Source organism: Pagrus major, chromosome 13, assembly GCF_040436345.1.
Source record: "Pagrus major chromosome 13, Pma_NU_1.0".
Classification (NCBI taxonomy): domain Eukaryota; kingdom Metazoa; phylum Chordata; class Actinopteri; order Spariformes; family Sparidae; genus Pagrus; species Pagrus major.
In genome coordinates, this window is record NC_133227.1 from 21,984,450 (window position 1) to 22,010,250 (window position 25,801).

General features: G+C 41.5%; 1 protein-coding gene across 1 annotated transcript in view; it reads right to left on the reverse strand.

The window, feature by feature from the left end:
- Positions 1–259: 259 nt before the first annotated feature.
- Positions 260–25,801, reverse strand: part of stk10 (serine/threonine kinase 10) — a 47,021-nt gene continuing 21,479 nt past the window's right edge. The window contains exons 4-20 of the mRNA XM_073479002.1: positions 25,249–25,398; positions 22,591–22,663; positions 20,410–20,604; positions 19,062–19,143; positions 13,583–13,717; positions 10,669–11,007; positions 10,138–10,563; positions 5,933–6,057; positions 4,768–4,891; positions 4,315–4,494; positions 4,102–4,194; positions 3,887–4,016; positions 3,643–3,767; positions 3,089–3,277; positions 2,879–3,004; positions 2,628–2,741; positions 260–2,158 (exon numbers count right to left, since the gene is read on the reverse strand). Coding sequence (XP_073335103.1) covers positions 2,018–2,158; positions 2,628–2,741; positions 2,879–3,004; positions 3,089–3,277; positions 3,643–3,767; positions 3,887–4,016; positions 4,102–4,194; positions 4,315–4,494; positions 4,768–4,891; positions 5,933–6,057; positions 10,138–10,563; positions 10,669–11,007; positions 13,583–13,717; positions 19,062–19,143; positions 20,410–20,604; positions 22,591–22,663; positions 25,249–25,398 — 2,747 coding nt within the window. The 3' untranslated portion in view covers positions 260–2,017. The remainder of the gene's footprint in view (positions 2,159–2,627; positions 2,742–2,878; positions 3,005–3,088; positions 3,278–3,642; positions 3,768–3,886; positions 4,017–4,101; positions 4,195–4,314; positions 4,495–4,767; positions 4,892–5,932; positions 6,058–10,137; positions 10,564–10,668; positions 11,008–13,582; positions 13,718–19,061; positions 19,144–20,409; positions 20,605–22,590; positions 22,664–25,248; positions 25,399–25,801) is intronic.

A 25,801-nucleotide genomic window follows, 5' to 3' on the forward strand; every position in this document is an offset into this window, starting at 1 on the left:
CAAGAACATGATTAAAAATGTCATTTCAGAGCCGGGTGATGAAAAGTGCTTGGATGAAACTTACTTTAATGTTACAGGCGACCCTCGTCTTGCCCCCTAATCCAAGTCCCACTCTTTTGTCTGGGTTGTCCTTCACTTTCAAATTGAGAAAACTGAAGCGTTCTTTATATTTCGCCACTATGAAACTCAGTGTGCCAAATTAATAGAAAACTCCTTCCTACAAATCATGTGGTATTAAAAAGAACCGCCCTCACAATCCTTTAATTAGAAAATCTGCCTTTATTATTAAGAGTTTTTTTACAACAGTGGTTCCTTCTGATACAGTCTCATTCACACTCACAACCCCTCCATACAAACAATAACGTCATGTAAACTGAGGCACAGCGGGAGGCGTAGATGGAGCCGTTAAACAGGACAGGAGAGAGAATCTTTACAACAAATTTAAATACTTTTGAAAAAGAGAGAGTGAGAGGGGGAGAGAGAGCTTAAGCGGGTACCTGATTGCTGACCTGGTTCGATGTAAATCTGCAGGCCAGACTGCTCTCTCACTTACCAAGGGTACAAGCTCCTCAGCTGCAAACTTAAGGTTTCAGTTTGAGATTAAACGTCTAGAGGCATCTTACAGCAGACTGAATCGTTGCACTCCCTTTAGAATGATATGAAGAGTTGTGTTCAAAAATCAGATCATCGTATGAAGAATGAAACACCAAGTTATTGCTTCCCAAAGACAACAAATGGTCTATTTTTTGCGTTAAACTCTTCATATTTTTTCCCCTCTCAGTGCAAAGAAAGGCAAAGTTTAAGAAAAATAAACCTCTTTAAGCTTAGCAAAAGACATACATGGAATATTGCACTTTGGTTAGATGGCAGGCATTTACTGCACATGGTATAACAATTACACACGTAATACATTTTTTTTTATAAATTCAAATTTAAATCCCCTTTCTAACATCCTTCAAACAACAACAGTATTTCCGCTTTGGCTTTGTCAGTTCCCATCCAGTGTGACTGATTTTTACAGTAAAAAATACAAACAGAAAAATTCAAATAGCAACACTTGTGATAAACAAGAGGTCCTCCCTCGCCTGTTAAAAATCTCATTCCTAAATAATCATTAAAAAGAAACTTTTAAATTCTGATCTGAAGTCAGCCTCGTCCCCCATGTCAAACATGATACGAAATAATGAGGACATCCTTTTATACCACGGGCGTGTTGGTTAAAAAATGAGAACAGAATATTTAAATTAGCCTTTACAGTGATAAATCTGGATAAGGTTGTTCTTTATCAGTAAAAATAAATAAAGGCAGACTTTAGCTGCTACATGACATGCGTCTGACTCGAGGAAAAAAACAGGCCAGGGCGTACAGAAGTGAAAAAAAGAAAAAGATTGGTACGTGATTGAATTTTTGGCCGTGTCATTGGTCGTGCTATTCGGAAGACGGCACTGATTATTTGGTGTAAACAAAAGTGCTTAGTTGCTGGCTCACCTGCTTTCATAGAAACAAAACACACTTCTTATGCAAAAATAAATTCCCTCGCTTGGCGACAAGCGACCACAAACTATTTCTTCCCGACCAAATAACGTTTTTTCTAAATATATTTACTCATTAAAACTGAAAATTCATTTGGTATCTTCAGCTCAACCAAACTCAGGGCCACTGTGTTATTAAGTGTTACCCACATATTTTACTGGTGAGCAATAAGAAGTAAAAAATTAAAGAAGGAAATGTAAACACTGTATGGGAGCTGATACTATGTAAAGTGTGAAGCACATGATGAGTTTTAAATCCATCAAATACTTCCAACACTTTCTCAAAAAGAAAAACCTTAGAACATGAGTTAAAACATAAATATTCACTAAAACAATAAAGGAACCTAATGGAGGGATAGGTACGCTACCAATTCAGGCAAAGCCAATTAAAACTGAGGCAGCAGGTATGGGTGACTGTGTCTATGGTTATGTGTTGGGTACAAACAGTGGCCAGGAGATGTTGTGGAACGTCGCAGCAGCTGTTTTTATGTGGTCGAAGAGTCTTGGTAAGGCACGAACTTGGAGAGTTTGTGGGGAGAACTTGGGTTTGGGCAATCGGCACTCTCACCCATCCTGAAGAAAGCCTCCTGCTCCCTTTTCTTCATGTTAAGCTCCTCTTCAAGGGCCTAGAAGGGTTGGAGGAGAAGGGTGGAAAACAGTACGTGTGTTAGATTACCCCTGAACAAGCTCACGTAGAGGGATGTACAATTTATTTACAGCTTCTAAAGCAAAACAGGTGGAATACTCCTACACAACGAGGGAAATGTATTCTGTTTTATGGGAAACATATACATAAAGTATATGCATGTAGTTAAAACACTTTTGTGCTTAAGTTCTTTCTTAGTTAAAGGAATATTTCAATATTTGTGAAATATGCTTGTTAGCTTTCTTGCCAAGAGGATTAGATGACTGTTTCCGCTCCCATAGCATCGCTTTAAGTACTGTATAAAGCTGGAGCCAGAGGCGATTAGCCTAGCTTAGCAAAGAGGGTTTTTCGGTGGCACTTTTGATCGCGCCAAGTCCAACCTGACGATCTGCATTTCGATTACCAACTTAATAAAGTCTTTAAAGACAATTGTATATGTATACATGTACCTTCTTCCTGGGTTTTAGGTGATCCCTCCAGTCCTTCAGCAGCTGGTTGTGTTGTTCATCCAATTGCTTGAGTCTCTGTGTCTCATTCTCAATCAGCAGGTGACACTTTTCATTCTGAAATGCAAAAAAAAAAAGCTCTCGTTAGTGACAGAAAAGCATTTACGGTGCTCATTTAGCGCTATAGACCTCAATGGAGTCGAGATCTACGGAACAAAAACAGATGTGTGCCGAAGACGTTGCCCCTCGTTCACCTGTAGCTGCTGCAGATCTCTGATGTTGCTTTCACACTCGCCGACCATCTCTCTCATCTGGTTCTCATGTTTCTGCTGCTGATGCAGCCTCTCTGCCTTCTGCCGCTTGTCCTCCTGCTGAGAAAACTACAAAGAGACAAAGAATGAGGTGCTAAATAATTGACTTTATGCTTCAATAAGTTGTGAGGAAAAAACTCCTGCCGGCCCAACCTGTTTGATCTTCTCTCTGTCCTCTGAGGAGCTGCCTGTCGAGTTGATGCGGAGGCTCTTCTTGAACATGGCCATGCGGGTCTTGGCCTCGCTGCGCTGGATCTTAGGCAGCCGGTTCTTCTCCTGCTGCTGCCGCGCTTTTAGGATCTCAATCATTCGCTGGTTGTAGCACTGCATCTGTTCCTGCTCCTGTAGGGGAACAAAAACGAACACATTGTCAGATTCGTTTGGAAAATATACTTAGGAAAGATGATTCCTGACTCTAGAACCACGGACAAGTGAAGTAAATAACATTGATCTATTGTCACGTTCTCTGGCCACTGCCATCAGGGAGTACCGGTACAATGAGGGTGTGTACTTGATCTGCAATGGTGTTTGGTTCAGTAGTGTGTGCTCAAGTAGCATCCACACGACTGCCAGGACCCAAGGTTTCCCAGCAGAGCATTGCACCGTGACAAGACGATCAATGTCATATACTTCACCTGTCAGTGGTTTTAATGTTGTGGTTGCTCAGCGTGCATTCTGGCAAGACGAGCTGCAATCCACTGATTTACCTTCTCATGTTTCTTGAGAAGCTGGTGCCTCTGGAGGAAGTACTGGTCTTTCAACTGCTGCTTCAATAACTGGTGTCTCTCGTAAAGGTTCTTCTCCTCCATGTCCCATATCGTAGCTTCACGCTCTAAACAGACAAAAGAAACGGCCGAGAGTTACAACAGATGTAACATCCCACCACACCAGAGGTGGATAAAGACTTTGGGTTTTACTTTAAATGAACCCTACGTGCAACAGATACTGTACCTCTGATTAGGTGGTGTTTCTTGTCCAGGCATTCCCTCTCCATCTCTGCGATCTCTCTCTTGTTGTTGGAGATGATTCTTATCAGTGTCGTGTCCAGGTGGTTCTTCTGAGCTGCCAAGAAGTTGTTCTCCTAAAACACAGACAAGAAAAAAAGACGTGAAGGGGACGGTTGGTTTTAAAACCAGTCCAGTCAATGAAAATACCAAACAACTTACCTCTTCTATTTTCATTTCGTGGAAGGAACTCATCCTCTGCTTCATGGAGTCTTTGCGCTGACTTCTAGGCAGTTTATCAACAGATTGTTTAACCTAAAATTATTAAAAAGATGACACATTTTAGCTATTAAATAATTTTGACACAGGACACAACATATGCAGAGACCGCAAACTTTCTTTGACCCATTTCCCACATTACAATCTTAAACACACCTCCTTTTTCCTGTGTTTCAGCTGATCCTGGAACTTGTGGTAGTTGCGATCCTGCTCTGATTTGATGCGTTTGGTCTCTTCCTTTAGTTTAACATTGTGGTCTGCCTCCATCCTCTCGATAGTCTGCTTCTGGAGCTTCTCCAGGCTCTCCAGCTCCACGTCGTAGTGCTTCTTCTTGCTCTGGGATGCACCACAAGGACAAGAAAGACCACAATAAGCTTCAGTGAAAATAAAAAAAACAGCCCTACGGCGTTTTGTACCACACCACATTCATATAGCGATGGCAAGATTAAGACTCATTTCATGACAGAAAATACTAAAACAACCAGCTACAGGCTCCAAATTGATGACAGAGTTAAAGAACAAAGTCTCAAGAAACACTGATTATCTTTACAACTGTAGGTTTTGATGCATGGCTGCTGGATAACATTATAGTAAGTGGAAGCGACTCACATTCATGTCCTGGTCAAAACGTCTCTGCATTTGTTCTCTATGTGTTTCCAGTTTGGTGTTTAGAGCAGCCTGAGCACGGTGCTCTTCCTTCTGCATCAGACGGAGCTCACGCAGCTCCTGACGTCTAAACACACACAAACACATACATCATTTTTAACATACATACAACTTCAGTTTAATTATTTTTTTTGGCAAGTTTCAAAGATGGTTAACACTAAGATTTAGGTTAAAATTGTTACTTTGTTATGATTCTTTTGTAAGGTGTTATACAATAGCAGAAATGTTCCTTTTTTCTCTGAAGGGGCACGCAGGTTTAGGTGTTTGATTGACAGCTAAGCCAGCAGAGAAGTAAACAACTTACACCAAATATAGTGTTTTATATGTGATTCAGATATAAAAATGCAATTTAATCAAATTAAGGTTGGACTATTGGACTACTAATCTTTCTAAACTGAAATTGATTTATTATTTGTTAAACTTCAAACTGATCCATTGGTGGAACTGTGCTCAAACACGCAATGTCATATTTCTACCACTAGATGGCATGAGTGATGCACCAGGAACTCTCCCTCTGGTGTTTAAGGCTGTTGTTAACTATACAATTGCTCATTTAAAAAAAGCATCTCATGTAATTTATGTCACTTGGCAACAAATACAAATCTGTATGGATCCTTCTATTTGAACAGCTAGACTCCCAACAATAAATAAATACAGCTGACCTGATCCTCACCCTGATCTAAAAGCAACTTCAGAGGCATTTTTCTTTTAACCCGCAGACTGTATATACAGAAACCATTACCTAAATTAGGCTTTTTCCATAACTGTTTGGATATTTGTAAACTCACAATCTCAAGGGGCTAAAGCCCGAAAGAGCAGGATGCCTGAAATAGTATGTGCAGCAGCATCCAGAAGGCTGCTTATCAGTGTACAGACTTCACTCTGAGCCGAGGAATGGACAGTTCGTGGCCCTCATTAGTAGGGAATGAAAAGAGATCATACTTCCAGAACAGAAAAAAAACAACCAAAAGATGGTGACGCAGACAGCACGTGTGTCTAGCTCTGCCTAGATAGATAGATAGATAGATAGATAGATAGATAGATAGATAGATAGATAGATAGATAGATAGATAGATAGATAGATAGATAGATCGGGACATCCACGTACCTCAGGAATCTCATCTCCTCATCCTTCTTCTCATCATCCCTGATGATCTTGGAGGTGGTCACGCTCACCTCCACGCCGTCAACAACAAACTTCCTGGTTCGCTTGAGAGTCTTGCTGGAGAAGTCCTGAGAGGCAGAAGGAGAGGAACAAATGTCACAAGAAAGGAAGATATCACAGTAAACTATATGTATTTGCGAGGACACTGAAACTCTGCCTGGAGGTTATTCTAGATTTTAGTAGCTTAGGAACATGTTGGGAGGGCAAAGAGCATGGGGGCAAAACTAATCAAGATGAAACGCGTGACTTAGCTCACTGCTTCACAAGTTTTGAAATAATTGAAAAGATTTAGCATTGCACCCAGATAACATAGTCAGACTTGCAATGGAAAGTAAAATGGTTCTGTTGGATTTTACTTCCTTGTCAAAACCTGGCGCCAAAGTTACCAACGACGCAGCGTGTATGCCAACAACTCGGTCAGAGAATCGACGTTATACTAGTTGTCCGCTAATGTAGCTGTACTCAAAGCCACCATGCCCTTAATTATGCATAACTTTAAGCCTTATTATAATTAATACGAGTGAGTTATATAAAAGTTAATTAGCTACAGAGACCAAAAACATGTTTTTGTACCAGGATCTAGCTGAGGTGACGCCTAGCAGACAGCTAGCTAATCACTCAAAGCTGACGCTCCTTTAATTATGCATATTTTTAAGCCTAATAAATATTTGCGAGTTATATAAAAGTTCAACATAGTCATGAAAGAGGAAATTAGCTACAGAGACCAAATAGTTTTTTGTAAGAGGCTGTAACATGGTTACTTATTGCTTTAAAGACATTTTAATATGGGGGTCTATTGGGATCGACTTGTTTTTAGAGCCAGCCTCGAGCGGCCATTCAAGAAACTGCAGTCTACGGCGTGTTGTGTATTGGAGGTTGCCGACTGACTGACACAGACTCGAGTGACATCGCTTGAGGCAATTTATCTGATTTCACACAGCTCCCTCCGCTGCCACAAAAGGCTCTATACAACTGTTTGTCACATGCAGTGGTAGTCCCCAAAACCTGTGAAGACTTTGATGTATTCATTGTGAAATATGCATGTGTTAGTGATTCCCAATGAGGTCTTTTTTGTCTGATGGAAGGAGAGGCAGCTGTGGGTGAATGCATGTTGACGAAGGCATTAATATTCCTGTCAGTCTGGTTCTACTGCAACAAGAGGCAAGATGCTCCATCTGTCGCGTTAATGGGAAGCGCCATGCAGGAAGCAACTGTCTGCAACAATACGACCTCATCCAGTAAATATGACACGATGTGACTAAGCTTTTTTAACTCTTTACAACAATACTGGGCGAAAGCCTACGAATCCACGGCAAGTTTGGTTGGTTGTCACATCAGGACTTGTGCTTCTGTTGGTTGAGAAACCAGTTCCTACTGACTGGGAGTCACTTTTTGGAGATTCAAGGTTTTAACCAAACATGAGCCGAGTGACGAGTCTATTTCTGATCATGGGCCTACCACGAAGAGGCCTGTGACCTTTTTTCTTTGCTCCCAGATCAAAGTCAAACAAGCTCAGTGTAACGTAGGACAGACAGCACCGGCCAATTCAATCATTTCCAGGGACGTAACGCGATATGATACATCAAATGTTTAATATGAGTCAGAGCAGGACCCCACCTTTTAATTGAACAGACAAAATTGTTATGGCTAACAAAAGCACACGTGGATAATGGTTACATTTCCAGTGTGCCCCTATCTGATCAGCCTCCCGGGACTATATTTACAGGGCTGATATGGCACAGTTTACTCTGCAAACACTGCGTAGATCAAACCCGGGATGTCGTCATTTCCTGGTTTATAAATAGTTTATATATAAGAAGAGGAGAGAAGAAACAGAACCAAAGAGCGGGAAGTAATTTGGTTTGTCCACTTCGACAAAGCTTCCCCAGCTGAGCAAACAGAAAACATATGAGTCCGTGTGAGGCTTCTGTCACCGATGACAGCAACTGGATGAGACTTTAGCACTGTCACGTCCTGTTGATTCCCTTTCTATTCAACTGAGACGTTCACATTAGAAATAAACCCATGTGCTTGTGTGTTTGAGTTTGTTATCAAGTGCACACTGGCACTATATAATCAGAGGGCATGTGGGTCATTCTGTGGCTCGGCTGCCTTGTTTGCGTTCGAGGCTCCAGTGTGCCGACTTCCCATCGCTCGTCATTCACAGAAATCACACAAACACACAGCTCTCCTGGAGCACACAGATGAATTGATGAACACACAGCGATGCTCTCGCAGAACTCACAACGCACTCGCACAAATGGCGAGTGTCCTCCTGTCCGAAAAAACACAAAGACAGCCCATTCACTGTCACTGCAGCCTGCTGGCCGAGTCGCCTGCTGAATAATCTGTTCTGGAAAAACTTGACATGCCACAAACAGACACTACACTCCACACACAGTCAATAGGATTTCAATTGCGGTCAGTCCATAAGCCTCCAGAAGCAGCAGAGCGACAATGAGCTGCATAGAAACTTCCATTCACACTGGTAAATACTGAACTGCGCCCACACAAAGGGCACTGTTGGTCCTGATGAATGGGAAATGTTGCATATTTTGGTTCAGAAAGGCTCGGTGTCTAATGATAAAATGGTCTCTCTCTTCGCTCCCTTCAGCTTCCGAATTGCCCTCACTGACTGGGACTGTCAGGCAAAGCACAAATTTGGCGATTGTTAAGCTGGCTTTGGGTTACGGGAATTCTCCTGCTTTTTTCTCCCTTTTTAAGGCCAATACATCATTAGATTATGTCGAATTGGCTTTGTCAGGAGGTTTTCTTATGTGCTGACATTTAACATTTTAGTTTTCACCTCCTGTGTTTAATTTGTATTTGAATTAAATATGCTACTCACAAAAATAGAAATCATATAGATGGATGAATAAACAATAAGTCATTTAAAAACATATATTTTTTAATTAAGTGCTGAGGATGAGTTAAAGGAGCGATTCACCCAAATATGAAAATTCAGTCATTATCTAATCACCCCTGTGCGGATAAAAAGTAGAGGGAGGTTTCGTAGTCGACAAAACTTTTCTGGAGCTTCGCCGCAAAACAGCGTTGCAGCATTCTCCTGAACAACTAAAGTAGCTGGGGGAAAAATCCATTTAACTGGTCCGGCTTAATCCAAGTCTCCGGAAGCCCTGAGATCCCAAACTGATTTGAAAAGACGTCATCTACACCATTTTTTGAGCCAAAATCTTCACTGTAGCCGCTAAGCTAAAGACTTTAGCTTACACCCTATTTGAAGTGGGTGCACAAGGCTGTGAATAATATCGGTTAAAAAATCAAATTGGGATCTTGGGGCTTCCAAAGAGTTTGATTACGCCGTACAAGTTTCATAAAACCATTGTGTGATTTTTTTTTCTGTCGTTTTTTTCACGTTTTAAAACAAAAAAGTCACTGTTTTGCTGTGAAGCTGGGGGTGAAATTTTGGGTGAACTGTTCCTTTAAAACATAGTTATGAATCCATTTATAATTTATCTTTTTGTGAGTAACATATAGGGACAACAAATTGTTGTTGTAAAATTATAGAACTCGGGATGAAACTAAAATGTCAAATGCGGTCACATAGAACCACCTGACTTTCCATGGGCACGGGGGTGAGCAGATAATGACTGAATTTTCATTGTATGGTGAACTTATCCTTTAAGGAATCTCGCAGCCTGAGGAAAGAAGCAGAGAAGAGGGGGAAAAAACAGAAGAGAAGAAGAAGAGAAAGAAGCTTCACAGAGGAATTTTAATACGCTTAAATGTTTTTCAAATATTCACTGAATAAATCGATTTCCACCACAAATCATCACCAATTAAAAAGGAAATCTTTTGGTTTAGGAACGTTAACCAGTTTTATAGTCTGTGTCCTGCCTAGAAGCAATGTGTAGCGCAAGCCTAACAGAAAACAGGCAATCCTCTGTTTCAGATGGTTAACACCCACACTCCAAAACACAACACAATGCACTTTCAGTTCCTCTGTGGGTGCCGAGAAATAGTTTTTCCAAGGAGGGGTTTTCCTACGGAGGCAGAGAGCCGCCTACATAGGACATAGACCTGAGTTCATTCCTCTCCCCTGCATCACCAAACGATTACATAAAGCCATTTTCAATTAGGAATACTAAAATCATACAGGAGAGATCAGGCCGCTGTTGTTGACTCACCCTTGCAGACATCGACATGCTCTCCCTGTTGCTTGACATGTCCATGCTCTCGGATGCCATGCTGCTAGCGTAAGAGTTCCGTTTGTTGAAAATCCCTCCGTTGATGTAAGGCGAGACGGTCTCGGCGTTTCCTCCCATCGATGTCCGATCTGGGGTACCTTTGGCTAGGCGGCCGTTGAGCCCAGAACGGGGTGTGGCTACTGGAGTAGGAGCAGATGAGGAAGCAGGAGTGGGTGCAGGAGTGACGGCAGGACTTGAGGTTGGTGTTGGTAAGCCGCCGTTAGCCACGTTGCTCTCCTGCTCAGCCACCTTGATCTTGGGCGCCTCCGGGTCTTTTGAGTCTATGATGATGTCGACTTGTTCCTCCGATGCTTCGGGCTGGGGGAGAGATGGCGGCTGTTCTGTCTCTGGCGTTTCCACAGTAACCTTTAAAATAAATTTTAGCATCATTACTAACAAATCTATGAATACACCACAGTCAATACTTTTAATAACCAATATTTCATTTTCTAAATCTAAAACAAAGAGCACCTTTTCCTCTGACTCGGGGGTACTCTTCCCATCCTCAATGCCTGAATCCGAGTTGGAAGTCTTGGTTGAGGCCTCGCTCTCAGACTCAAGACTGACTTCATTGGCCAGTTTGTCACCCAACTCCTCTGGATGTTTTGGAGGGAGATTGTGCCGTGGTAGGGGAACAGGGACCACCATGACGGAGCCTGGACGTTCCTCTGTTGGTGTGTCTGGCTTGGCCTCCTTCCTGGGTAAAGGTACTGGTGTGGTGGGGGAGGGCGTGGTGGGGCTCGGGGTCTCCGGATGCTGGTCTCCTTCCAAACTGGTCTGACTGGTCTGGCATGGCTCCTTTCCTGGAGACTTGGGGAATGAGGGGGATGGAGAAGTGTTGTTATTCACTCATGTGACAAAACATTTTCAGAGCTGAAGTCATTGGTGGTCTCCCAAATGTTAAAGGTGCAACGTGTAAGAATATCAGTTGATAACTCAACCCTGTTGAACTCATACTCCAAATAAATAGGGGTATTGTATCATCAGAGTAGCTAACTGCAGCTAACTGTACCTTCAGTGAAGTAAACTTAACCTTAGCTTTAGTCGATATGCAGTAATTCCTGCTTAGATCCTCGCGCTGCTACCTGTCACTGGGGCTCTTATCTGCAGTAAGTACACCAATGATTACAGAGGTGACAAGCCAGAGTGAATCATGGCGGATAACCGGAGACAAAGAGTTCTTAATGGATTTTATTGCCAAGAATTATGTGTGATTATTGATGAGCACACAAAATAAGTCTTATTGGTTTGTGTGAGATGAAACAGCACTTCCGCAGGGTTCACCAACTTAAGTTTAAGACATTTTAAGACATTTTTATTACCACATAAAAATGTGATTAAATACCAGCTTAAATTATTTACTCGGTGCATTAAGTCTTGTCAAAACCTGCAGATACTCTAGGCCAAATTCAACTCTACAATCCTGAATAAAGTTGCCAGAAAGAATCATAAAAAGGTAAAATCTACAAGAATAATCTCAAATGATACTAAATGCTAAAAATACCCTAAAATCCGCAAGCAGAAAGGAAAGTATAGAGTTTCTGCAGCAATTATATAAATTCACAGAAAGAGGTCATTTTCATAATTTTAAATCTAATTACAGAAAGCTGCAGACGTGTGTGTTAGACATGGGAACTTTTTAGTCTGTAATTACACACAACACTGAACATGGTATTTGAGAATTATGCGCACATCCGTCGAACTGAGAAATCCTGCCTCCTGAAATACCTCTCTACTAGAGGTAAACAACACTATCAGACATCTTTATGGTCAGGGTTGGCCTTTCCAATGTCTCAGCAAACATCTCTGTCTGGCTGTGTGTATGATATATAGGGAGAGATAAACAGTCAGGCACCTGCTTGGCCGGCTTTCATGACCTTGTAACTGGATGTGTCAAAATATTGCTGTGTGTGTAAAAAAATAAAAAGAGTCCCCTTGCTGGAAGAGAGGAGGAAACAACTGTACTGATGTCATAGTTAACTCAGCACAGGGATGGGAAAGCCTGTACTTTATAGAGTAGCATAGTTTGATATTTTAAATTAATATGTCCCTATAAGTAAATGTTTATCCCAAGATTAATCAAGCAGAGTAACAATTAACCCAATTGATGGTAAATTTAACATCTTATATTTCTCATTTTCTAATTGTTTTATTTGGAAAACTGACACAGGGAATGATGAGTTTTAAGGCTTATTTTTAGTGCGCAGAGGAAGATAAAGCAAAACCGGATACATGAATAAAAAGAAGCAGCACCTACAGAAACTCAAACTTAATCCAATTACCTACAATGTTAGATTCACAAGCTGTTTGTGTAAGGCGGTGCAGAACACTGCAGCAATGGCTGCTTACTTAGCCAAGTTTCAAACTGCACTGTCACAACACTGGAGTCGAGTTATTCACCTACATAAATCTGGAAGTCATCACACTAACTGTTGACATTAAGGGAGGAAGAGATAAGTGGGCAAACATTCATCTTCACAGAGAGGAAAAACATCCAGTAACACATTTTTCTGGTCACAGCTTCCTGTTAGTTCTCGGGACTTCTATCACCGATCTACGATAAACCGTCTGTCTTTAGTTAAAGCTCAGGGTATAGAAAACAGAACAATGTGCAACCTTAAATTATTTATTCCATCAGGGGTTGTGAGGTGAGAGCCTTTTCTGTACAGGAGCGAGGCTGAGGGCAGCACCTATATTTAACCATGTGTGGGTGCGGGTGAATGCCAGGATTCCGGTTTCTGTTCCTTTGTTTGTGCTGAGGCCAGACGGTGAACTGCACTTTCTAATCTTATGCCTTCTATGGATTTATGAATGGCTTCTGCAGAACGGACCTTGGCAGGAAGGTTATGTTTACCGAAATGAAATGCAGTTCAAAGGGGTCAACAAGCAAAGCAGAGACTTCAAAAGTAGGGGAAGTTGAGTGTTAGGACAGAATGTGTGTGCTTCTCGGAAACCTGGGTTCATGCACATACTTTTGTGTGAGTATGTGCAGGAGTTTCTATCTAATTTCTAGAAGCGGTATATCATGATTCTGTCTTGAAAGATTATGTTTTGATGCAGAAAAGTCAGTAATTGGAAATATAAAACCCAATTCCTGACATAATGATGGTCTGTAACAACTTTTAGGATGGTTGATAGTGGAATAGGCTTGATTGAATTAAAGGGGACTGTTGGCGGAGGTATGCGCTCTACCGTGTGCCACTCTAGCTTCAGAATAACATCACATCATTTTCTGTCCCATTATTGACCTTGTAAGTCCAAATCCTGTGTACTCTCACAACCCAACAGCTTTAAAGCCACCAGACTGCCCACTCTCCTTCTGGAAACAAACAATTACAGAGAAGAAAATGAAAGGACAAGGGAAAAAAAGAAGCAGGTTTAGTACCACAGTGAGCTCCATGGCGTCGTCCTCCTCTCCTTCCTCTCTATTGTCCTCTATTTCCTCCATGACTTCAGCCTTAGCCTCGGCCACCAGCTCCCGCAGCGGGCGGTTTGACGTCACCGACCGCACAAAAGGGTGCTGCGGACACAAGGGACAGAGATGGTTAATTAATTATCAGTCGAAATGAACAGGACTTCTACAAATTTTCAGATTTTCAGATTTACCACTGCATGGTATTTAGCCGTTTACTGCACAAAGAGGAAGCAAGCTCAAAGGCTTACTGCGACCGCAGGATGAACACCGTTTCAACCATAAAACAAGATTTGCTAGAAAGGAAACCAGACACATTATCCATGGATTTGAGTACCATTAGATTTGAGATGCTGCAAGTACTGGACTTTTTCCTCATTGGACAACAATGAGATATAGGTGGTCTATAGGATAAAATAAAATAATTGCAGTCATTTCAACAGCTTCCCTACGAGGCCTCGAGTGGCGACACCTAAGATGCTGCAGACGACTTTCACTGCAGGGGAAACTCCATCCGCCACCTGCCAGTTCCTAAACAGCTCCAACAATAGCGGCTCCACAATACCAACTCTCCCACTTAACGGCACACTGATGCAACCGTGCTCAATCTAACGTAATCTCCTTAAAATAGCAAAGCCATGTTTACTTCCCCAACTGCTGGAGAAAGTGCGTGCTTTGCCAGGGTGCATATACGGCAGTGATACGCCGAGTCCGAGGAGGATAAAAAGCTAAATTAAAAGTTGAGTGCAGCTGGTATACAAAGCGGATCATCTATTATTCAGTTGCTTTGCACTGCTGTGTAATTTAATTGGAACAGCTGACAAAGGCTACAAGTGGTGCTGGACCATGAAGTGTGTATAAGTCGATGTGTGTGTGTGTGTTTGTGTGTGTGCGCGCACATGTATCGCAGTTGTTTGTGTGCAGGGGCCCGTCCTGGAGGACCGCATTAGCTTCGGCTTTTAACTTCTCCAATGACGAACAACAGTCAGCGATTGTCTAACGAGTCGGGTGGAGAACATGCTGAGTGCCATTGAACCACTTACAACACCATAGTGGAAATGATGGAGGATGAAAAACATAAGAGTTTTATAATGCGTTATATACAAATGCAATTGTTTATGGAACATTTCCAATTAAAATTTAAGATGTGAAGAGTATTTGTGTCACACACTGTATTCATTAGAGTGAGCACAACTATCCCTCTATTCACCTGTTACTGTAGCTGACAGAGTGCAGGCAAGATCAACTTGGTATTATCAGAACATGAACCCATACAACAAAAACAGACTGGAGCTGCAATTTAAAGATGTATTAAACAGGATATATAAATAAATAATTCCTGCTCTACTGTTATGATCCTCAAGCTCAGGAACCGATGGAGAGGAGAGACCTGTTGGTTATTTCAAGATACACAGTTCAACTGACATGGCTCAGACTCCAGCAACCACACCACCACTTCCTGAGTACATTCTTGTTGCTTGGAGGAGGGTGTGACAGTTGTGCTACGGTTGCAGTGGGGACATTCATTTGAGGGTTAAAGTTAATAAATAACCCCTTCCTGAGCAAAGGCCATCCACTCTTTAGCTACATAAACGAGAAAATCTTTTTGGACATTCTATTCCATTCATGTAAAGCATAGATACGTGTTATATCTAGATAGATCAATCATTTGTTCAGTCAATAACACATCAGAGAACTGAAAAAGGACCGTCATAACCCAGTACCCAAGGAGATTTCATCATATGTCCTTTCTTGGTCCAACCAAGAGTCCAAAACCCTAAAATATTCAAATGTAAAGATGAGGAAAAGATGCATATATCACATAAAAAATGGCTGAAACCATCAGTTGATTAACAAAACTGACTAATCAATTAATCAGCTAATTGTTACAGCTTGAGTACCATCCTTTAATTTATATATATTTACTGCTAGAATACTAATGTGTTGGCAAGGGTCAAGACTAACTTTTTACACTGGCTGCACTGGTGCGCCTAACTTTTTAATTTAGGTGCACCAAATAATACATTTTAATTTCTTAACAAATCATGTAAATAACTGTAAATAGTAATGAGGTGCAGATAAATTATTTTCTTCATTTAAATCACAGCACAAGCAACAAGAAATTACAAGTTTAAAAGTGCTGATGTTTCAAGTGCTTGCTGATTGTTAGGCACGCCGGTGCCACCAACGAAAATGTTAAGTCGCGCTTGACAGGTTTTTGGGCGGTTAGGTAGAATTAACTACTGAATCAAAGTAAAATATTATCCATTTGTTTTTCTTTCCCTTCAGGCACCATTAGAACACCTACAGTAGTGAACGTCTGAGATTTCAGCTTCAACCTGTTGAATCTATCAGGTGAACTCCCATGTTCAGCTAATCCCAGTTAGCTTAAGGTATATCAAAGAAAAAATGACAAACATTGTAGATGTCCTAATGACCTGTTGAATCTAGCTATGTTTTTTTTAAACTGCCATAATGGATCAAAATGTGGATCAGTGGAGCTCACATCCTCTCTTTAAGGTTTCATGTTGCTTCAGACCCAGGGAGGCTGGTGATTTTGGGTCTTACATGCATGGCTGGGCGTGAAAAGGTTAAATGTGAATAATATGGGCCATTATGGCACCAGAGCAAGGGACTGCATGAGAGTAGGGTTACCTGTGTAGCATTGACGGTGCACTGTGTGTATTTGTACTTCTGGCTCACTTCAGTGAGGATAAGTTTGAGTTTTAGACCTGGAGTCTAGACGTTTTTGGGAAAGCGGGGGCATTTTGTGGTGAGTCCTCATTTCTTTAAAGGGTGGTCCGGAGGTTGAGCTTATAATTAGGTTTAGGTTAAGTTTGGGGTTTGGCAAGGTGTAATTATGGTTTACATAAATAAAACTGACTCGACTTTTATTTGCCCAAATTTTGTAATATCAGCCTGAGATGTCTGTCTTTCTTGTGATTCTCACAACATTGAAAAGATACTTTTTTAACAGACAGAACACCTAACTTACCTTATCTGTTTATTTCTTATTATTTTTGACTGTAAAACAATTTAGTTAACCTCTGTGTACAATAAAGTGCTACATAAATAAACTTGCCTTGCCTGTCCCACCTTGTTTTAATGTGTCACTGGCTTCAAATTCATGAGGTGAAATGTTAAATATATTGTCTTTGTATTGTTATCAATCTGTTTAATCTGCGTCTTGCACAACATCCCAACGTTTTTTGGAATCTGAGTCGAGGCTGAGAGTAAAGTCAGGGTTTGGGTTGGGCTTATGCATACAGTAATAGTGTTATGGTTCATAGCTGGGGAATGCGTGATGTCAATGACCGTGCCCAGAAGTATAGAGGTATAAATTTGTGTGCCTGCACATGTCAATATTGTGAAACCGCTACAAAGCATTGGCCCAGAGATAAAATATGAAAAAGACTCCCTTGGTAGAAATTACCCAACGTACAGACACGCTATGATCTGAAACAGAAAAGCATAAAATATCACACTGAAGAAGCCCTGACCATGAGAAACTATGTGGGAGGAGAGGCAGTGTAATGAGTACAAGTCATCCAGATGGTCCCCAGCCAGCCGCACAGCCACAGTGACTGATACTGTGTCATGTTGTTTTGTATACATTCCTCACAAGCACACATGTGGGACAGACAGATTCACAACTTAAAAAAGCCTGATGACAAAGACTTTCATTTCCTCTTTATGATACAGTCACACACAGCACCTACACCCCAGACACTGTTATCTGTGATTCATTATTACCTTCCTCTTCACTTACTACATCTGTTTTTCACATCCATACACTCCAATAAATAAAGTGTGACCTAAAACACACACATACACTTCCATCGCACAGCAGAATCTAATGCCATCATCGCACAACTATCTACAGTAAACACTATCTGACAGCTGTTAGGAGCGGCAGTCATGATAAACATCTAAAACCTCCAGCGAGGCACCAAAAACCGGACCGCGCCCGTCTCTTTTCCCCCCACTGGAGAGCACATGCAGAATTCCCAGCGGGCCCGGGTCTAGGAGTTTCATCTCTGCCTCTCTCTAATTGGCCAGAGGTGGCGAGCTCGGGGTGATCCAGACATACTAATGGCTGAGGGTGGGAATGTAAATAGTTGGCATTCCCTCAGCTGTGGGATACAGACAGGAAACCGTGGCTCTGAATTTTAATAGACCCTGCGCTCGTGCTTTAATCCACACCCTGTTCGCTTTTTCTCTCATTTCTCTTGCTCAAGATTCTGGGTTTTGAGAAACGTTTGTCCAAGGTCATCCTCAGATATTGACGTTTTCCTGGCAGAAGAAATGTCAACAGCCTCCCCTTAGCAAAGTCCCAGCTCTGCTACAGTGCACTGATAAGTAAACATTTGAATTTTTGTCTTTCTTATCAGTGTCACTTTGCTGATTTTATGTTCATTAACTGTTGGAAAACGAAGGGAATTGTAATAACAAGAAGCAAAAAGTCTCTTTGTGCACCATCCCTGATCATTTTAAATTTCTTGGGACAAAAACTTCTATTGTCCTTCAGATTAAAGGATAAATTCACCCAAATATGAAAACGTAGTCATTAGAAACTCATTCCCATGCCGATGGAAAGTCAGGTGATGTTTCGTAGTCAACAAAATGTTTCTGGAACTTCACAGCAAAGCGGCTAAAGTAGATGGGGACTTGTTTTAAAACGTAAAAAAAGAGACTAAAAAAATAAACATAAAATTTCTCCATAAGATCGTCTGGTGTAATCCAAGTCTCCGGATGCCCTGAGATCCCAATTTGATTTGAAAATATGTTATTTACTTTGTTTTAAAAGCCAAAAACTTCACTGTAGCTGCTAAGCTCAAAGTGTTAGCACGCACCCCAGCTGAAGATCATGGATTAGCTTGACGGTGCATCGCAACTGTAAATAACATCTTTACAAATCAGTTTGGGATCTTTCAGAGATTTCAATCACACCAGTATGGAGCCATTTGATGTCTTTTTTTTTCAAACAAGTCCCTATCTACTTCAGTTGTTCAGGAGAATGCTGCTGTGAAACTCCAGAAATTTCTGGGTGATGCATGAGGATGAGAAGACAATGACTCAGTTTTCATTTCTGGGTGAACTAATCCTTAAAATGTTTTTCAAAGCCCTAAGAGGATGCTTCAAAAGTAAATGTTTAGCCTTATTCCCCCGCATTCTTTCAATTAACTTTTTCACTTTCTACTCCATCCCACTCCCCTGCCTGCTCCCATTCCTGCCCAGTCATGTCCCCCCTCCTCTTTTCCTCTCCCACTCACATGCCGGTGCCCTCTACGGGACACCACTCCCTGGCATAGATCACTCCATTCAGGTCTTAAAATAGAAGATTATGTGTGTTGATGCAAGATAAGGACAGAGCGAGGACAATGCTCCACCATATTTCAAAGTGCAGCATTGTGTAACATTTACTAGGTTATAAGTGCACATCGTGACCCACCTCCAAGAGCTGCGTGGCGGTTGGACGAGTCTCTGGGTTTTTATCCAGAGCTTTCCTCAGGAAATCTTTAAACTCCTGCGACCTTGGGTGAACACAAGACAACAGCGTTAATCAAAAACAAGAGGAGAGGGGAGGGAAGTGATGATAGCAAAAACATTCGAACACATCATTTCCAGTTATGTGATGTTAGTACATGTGGATCATCTCTGTGCACAGCTGGGCTTCGTAAAACAGAGCTTTCAACAGGGATAATGAGTCAGCTCCTCATCCCAAATCTTCTTTCAGCACCTGATAGCTTCACTGTTGCTGCACTAAATTTTGCTGCTATGGAACATTCTCATAAAATTGAGAGGGGAAAAGTTTGGCACTCGCTGGTGTTCTGCTTCTCTTCTAAGTTGTTGGCATAATTTTCGGAAAGGACAAAAAGGACTGCAGGAGGAGAGGGGGAGGACAGTGATACATGGAGTGTCTACATAGATACCAGGGCAAAACTTTGTGTGAAAATGTGGTAATGGAATTAACTTAAATGACCCAGTGAAATCTAGACAGGAAGATACAAGGCTCTGTTGACACCATCTATCCATCTCCATCATAGGCCTTGTCTGTGCCTAAACCAGGGTTCTTGCACCCTCAACAAATATAATTCAAGTCCCAAAAGATGTTGAAACTATTTCTGAGACAGAAGAGAAGGATGGTTACTTGAGTCCCAACGTATGTTTTGTGGGGTTTTTTTGCTCAAAGTGAGCTCCATGCAGCATGAGACACCTTGCTTCATTTCCTACTGGTGTCAACCAATTCCGTAACTTCCTTCCTCAAACAGTTTGTCGGTAAAATTAAGGGTGCGATATGCAAGAATTGTAGTTGAAAAACTTTTTTAAATTAACTTAAATTATCAGAAAGATGAAGTTAAGAAATAACAGTATTGTATTGTATTGTGTTGCAGATATATCTACATAAATAAGCATGCTAACCAGCTAGCCCCCACTTGTCCTGTCCTGGACTGCTAGCTGCACAACTAATGGTAGCTACAGCTAGAAGTTGTTAGTGGCTATTCCAGTGATATGCTGCCCCGTTTGTATAAATTCAACTATAATTCTTACATATTGTGCCTTTAAATCCCCCCATTTTGGCTCATCCCTAGCTTGTTAGCCAACTAGCGACTAAGACTGATGATAACGAAAAATGACACCCAGCCAGATGCCGAGTAGTTAGCTAAGCTAACGTAGCATAAAACCTCTACTAATGGCAGAGTCTGTCATTGTCTAATACTAAGTTAATCAAACAAAAGCACGCTATTGGAGGTTTTGCAAGACTTCTGAAGGAGCTACGGACCCCTTGGACCCCTCACCATTTGTGCGGCTGCTCCAGGGAGGGAGGGTCCGACTTGGCGATCTTCAACAGCACCCTCATCGGGTTGAGCTCATGGTGCGGGGGTTCGATCTGGGCGAGCTCGATCAGAGTGATTCCCAGAGACCAGATATCAGCCTTGTAGTCATACGGAGCATCCTTCATGGTTTCGCACATCACCACCTCTGGGGCCATCCTGAGAAGACAAGGGACCGTTATATAGTGCGAATCTTGAATTCGACATCATTAGACTGGAAAGTTGTCCCCTTGTTCTTGTCATTTAGTATATAGTTAACTTTTTTGTGTTAATGTTTGAATGTATGGAATGTGCGATATGTGACCCGATCGAACACTACATCCCTGGGACAAACAGACATGATGTTTTTTACATAAATAAAGAAATATCTTCGTGTAAAACATTTGCTGAATTAACGAGACAGCCCAAATGAATAATAATTTGTTGTGGACAGCATTTTACAAAGTTTGTAAACTATCTCCTAACTCAACAACTCGCAAAATTAAGACAATTTTCAAGGAAGTCTGGGGACTTTTTCCATGGGCGTCAAAGAAGTTGCCTACGTTTGGTTATTGTTTATTGCATTTGTAAAATTTGAAACGTTTACGGTCAATAAAATGTTGTCTTCTTTCATACATTTAGTGTAAATGGTGATATCGGTTGAGACAGTGTGTTCAAACAGCTGCTAAGTGTTGGCAGGCAAGCCACACTTTAGACACAGAAGCAGACTGGCTGTTAAAACACTTTTTACGAGGCAAGAAACAATTTAATGTCTTGCATTTAATGCCAAATTTACAAGGAGGCACCACTGACTTAGAATCTGCCACAGCCATTTTGCAAAGTTTGTCCTGACTCAACAACTCTGAAAATCACGCTTTTTTCTAATGGAGTCTGGTGATATGGCTGCTACTAGTTCAATGCTTAGCTGAAACAGAACAGCCGCTGCCAACACTGACGTCTAAGAGAGCCCAAACATGTAATTAGCATTACAGTGAACCACATGGAAATCAAATAACATGTAATCCATCCTGCCTGTTGTTGTGGCTTCTTCTTCTTCAGCTGAGTAGGTGGTCCTCAAAAGTGGCCCTGGACTCGTGCATACACATTGCTAAAACTATGCGGTCACATGTAACAACTCGTAAAGATTTTAATTATGATATCGTGTTGTAAAAATCTGTCATGTAGTCAATAGTCATTGAGAAATCATGCTCTGATTTCATAAAGTTGCGCCTGCAGTATTTACAATGGCACAATCTCTGAGCGGCGGCAGGAGGTGACTAACTGATGATCACTGCAGGCCAGATAAGGAGTGTTACTCCTCTCACTTACTCACTATTCTGCATGTGTCAACATCAAGCACACTTCTCCAGTCAGCTTGTGTTTGCTGTCAATCTGAAAAATGGCTCTCATAACCCGGAGCTCTCAGATCTGCTCGAGCGCAAAGAAACCGAATGTTTGCTCTGTGTTCCTGGTTGACTTTACTTATCAGCGCATTCAAGGGTAAAGTTGTACGCCAAAACCGTCGGCGATATTCTTTTCAGTGCTGGTCGCACATTATTGTGCAAAATGGGGAGGAGAGGGAATTCTCCTGATGGATGATAACCAGCTCTAGTCAATGGTTAACTGGCTGCAAGCATATTCACAGGGGGGATAACAACATGGAACAAGGTTCACTGCGACTGAGACTTCAAAGGGAGCATTTCTAATTTGTTCAGGTATAGTGGAGAGACCTGCACTGTTGTGACAACAATGGAGGACTGAAGCACGGAGCTGAGGTATTGAGTTGAGTGTGTGTGCGTTACACAATATCATGCTCTGTCATGTATTGTGGAGGATATGTGGGCTGCAGGAAATTTGTTCTCAACGAGCAATAACCCCCCCAGCTTGGATGACTCATGACGGGACAGTTGGTATGTCTACAATTGGAGATTTTGCAAAGTAAAGTCCAGGTTGTATTAATATATCACAATGCAAATTTTTAGGATGTTGCATCAACTTTGCATCAATGCCAGGCGTTTCACTGTCCTCAGAGAAAGAGACACTCCCATCTGGGATTATTTGATCTGTAAATGGTTTCTTAATTGAATCAGTAGCTTTTATCTACAGTGCATCACCCAACCCCTTAAAACGAGCTCGTTCCCATGCTCCGAGCGATGTCTTACTCACCAGTACGGCGTTCCAATGAAAGAATCCCTTCTTTGTAAAGTTTTGGTGTTTTTTGCAGACACGCCAAAATCAGCTACAAGGAAAAAAAAGAGAGAGAGATGATGTGAGGTAGTTAAAAATACAATCCCCCAGAAGCATTTCAAAGTTCAAAAGATTTCATCCCTTTTTTTCTCCCCCTTGTAGTAGCTTGTAAAGCTGTCATGACATCGCGACGGGCAGAGACACAAAGACAGAATTTATAGACGTCAAGTTTCCCAAACAAGCCGCCCCCCATCTCCCCCCCGACAGCCCCCTCAGATTACAGGGGTGTCGTTTCACTTTGGCTGAACACGGTTTCTCTCTGCAAGTAAGAATTTTACGTGTTTGGCACGAGATTCTGGATTTTTACTCACAAGGCAGCAGGCTGACTGCTTCAATTACAAACTGGCATGTTCTATTACTGGGACTTAAGTGACTGTCTTGGGTTTTTTTGCAGACTACAATTCAAATTTCTTTGATTTCCCAGTCAAACATATCATTTGGACTGTCGCAGTCTAAACTTTTGCAGAGAGAAGTTTCACTTCCTGCAAAGACAAATAAATAGTTCTACTGCTTTTATTGTGCATCAAATAAACATTTAAATATGAGAATCATTCATGTTTATATACAAATATTGCTACCATACACACCTAAAAGCTCCCATAATGCACCACACGTTTGGGAAACAAGAGTGCACAGGCAGTTCAGTGGAGAATTCAAGAACACTCAGAAAATGGAGCTTATGTATTAAATCATGAGTGTAAATAACAAAACTATATTGTTGTCTGTTTGCAGCAGAAACAAGGATTAAGTCAGAAATAACACTTTGACGTGCAGTTTTCTAGACGCTCTAGATCAACCTTTACCTTACAGATCCAACAGACGCTAAAGAGTTTGCCCCAAGCTCTGCTGCACGGAGGAACAAAATGTCATGCATCGTAGGTGGATGTAATGCGTTTGGCTGACCTCACCGGCTGTTAATTGCTGCCTTCTTTGAATTAACAAGTAGTTAGATAAGTTTGGAGACTGTAAATGAGTCAGTGTCATGACTTAATGAGTTTAGAGAGGCAACTCCCAGTGATTATATCTAACTGTGGTGCACCGATGGAAAACTTTAACAAGAAGAACAAGTCCAGCTCAGCGAGCACGTCGGCTGAAAAAAATGCGTAATTTAAAATCTAAAAAAAAAACAAAAAAAGGTATGTATAGATTACTAAATCATTTGGGATCAAATTGAATAGTGCAGCAACTGAGTATGAAGCTCTTGCAGCTTCTAGTCGGTGTTTTTGGTTTGTTGGTCATGACCCAGTGCAAAATAACAGAGAACCAGTGGTGCAGGAAGTTAAAAACAAAATCATGCATGCAAAAAAGATGATTTGTTTCTATTTAAAGTTTTATGTCTGAGGGTTCAAGTATCAGGAAGCCGTTTAGAGAGGGAAAAAAAAACAGCACTTCCTCAACTGACGCTTACATAAAGCACATTAAGACACCCTTTTTCTGGAAACTAACGCTTTAATCCAAAACAAACCGGCGATTGGGTCGGATCCACCACGTCAGCTGTGCAATGTGAGGAATGTGGGGTGCTCTTCAGATAAAGCCAATAAATGAAAATATGCAAAACTTCTAAGAATGCAGTTTTCCCACACAACGCTCACTTATGATCCTCCTACAGCACCGCAGGAGGGCTACAGGGCCTCTAACTGAGTGTGTGACAGTATGTCCAGCCAAAGAAACAACAAACCAGAGCTGCAGAGATAACCTTTGATGTGCATTGGGAATGTGGTTTATCTGAGAATTGCTTCCACTTCCATGATTTTGGCAGTGAAATGGTTTTCTCTTGTAAATTATGGGGTGTAAACGGATTACACAAGGCTTTGCGAATTTGATAAAAATCCAATCAACAAGTATCAAATATGTAAAAAAAAAACATCATCTGTTCTGTAATAATCTGCTGGATTCCTGCTTTTCTTGATTTTGGCGAACTTTTGTTGAAGAGTGTGTGAGGGGAACATAGAAATCATGGCACTATTCCATATTTTCTTTGAACTTGTTTCTTGAAGAGGACGCTTAAACACTTAAGCTGAAAATAATCGCTGGTCTTTCCTCAGAATAATCAATCCTTGAAGAGATCAAACAGTAAATATGAATCATGCGGAGCCACAAAAGTTTTGCAATCTCTAATTTATTTTACAAAGCATCCAGACCCCTCAGGTCATCGGGGAGACGTTACCTCTGCAGTCTCAGGTTAAAAACCAAGCAAGTTGAAGCAGATTTTTGGTTTTTATGCTCCCAACCAGTGGAAGTGAAGTCTCCTGAATACCTGATGACTGCTGAAACTGTCAGCTGAATTGCCTTGTGTCTGACTGGTGCTGTATAAATAAACTTGCCTTGCCTTTCAGGATCCCAAAACTTCAAGATGTGGATTAATTTGTCAACCACACACACCAAACATTTTTATTATCTGCACTAATACAGTGCCCTCAGAACAGACCGTATTGCATGTTTCAGACTTGTGCAAGCATGGACAAAATAGCTAATGAACACCATGATGCTTACACAAGTTTAATGTTCAATCCATAAGAGGACAACAAGCACCTTAAACTAGCAATATTCTGAAAGTATAAATATCTAAACCCTCACCCAGTTTGATGTCCCCATCCAGCATGAGGAGGATGTTCCCGGCCTTCAAGTCTCTGTGGATGATCTTCATGCTGTGGAGGTAGACCAGCCCTTCCAGCATCTGGCGACACACCACCTTAATCTGTGGCTCCGTCAGCCCGCGATCCAACTCTGACGAAGGGCGGGAGAGGGCAGAATAGAAATGAGAGTCGAGTAAACTCAGAGAGGGTTCAAAACCCATTTTGCACACCGTGCACATTCCATATTCCCCCGTACATACAATCAGGGCAAAACAAAGTCTTGAGGACTGATCTCGTGTGTGAACTCCACGAGAAAAAACAGAAAAAGGTAAACCCGTGATTATATCAATGAAGTCTCTCAGATAGTGTTGCTGGATAAGTAATCCCAGATCAGAAAAGCTTTCGCACATCCAAGCTAGTCCTGCCCTGCAGACTTTATTCTAGTGTGTCTGTGTTTGCTTAGCTGCAGTGGGGGTACAGACAGTTATGAGGATGTGGATTACCACGTGAAAACAGACCGGGGGGGTTTCCCACACCGGAGGACTCCACTATGT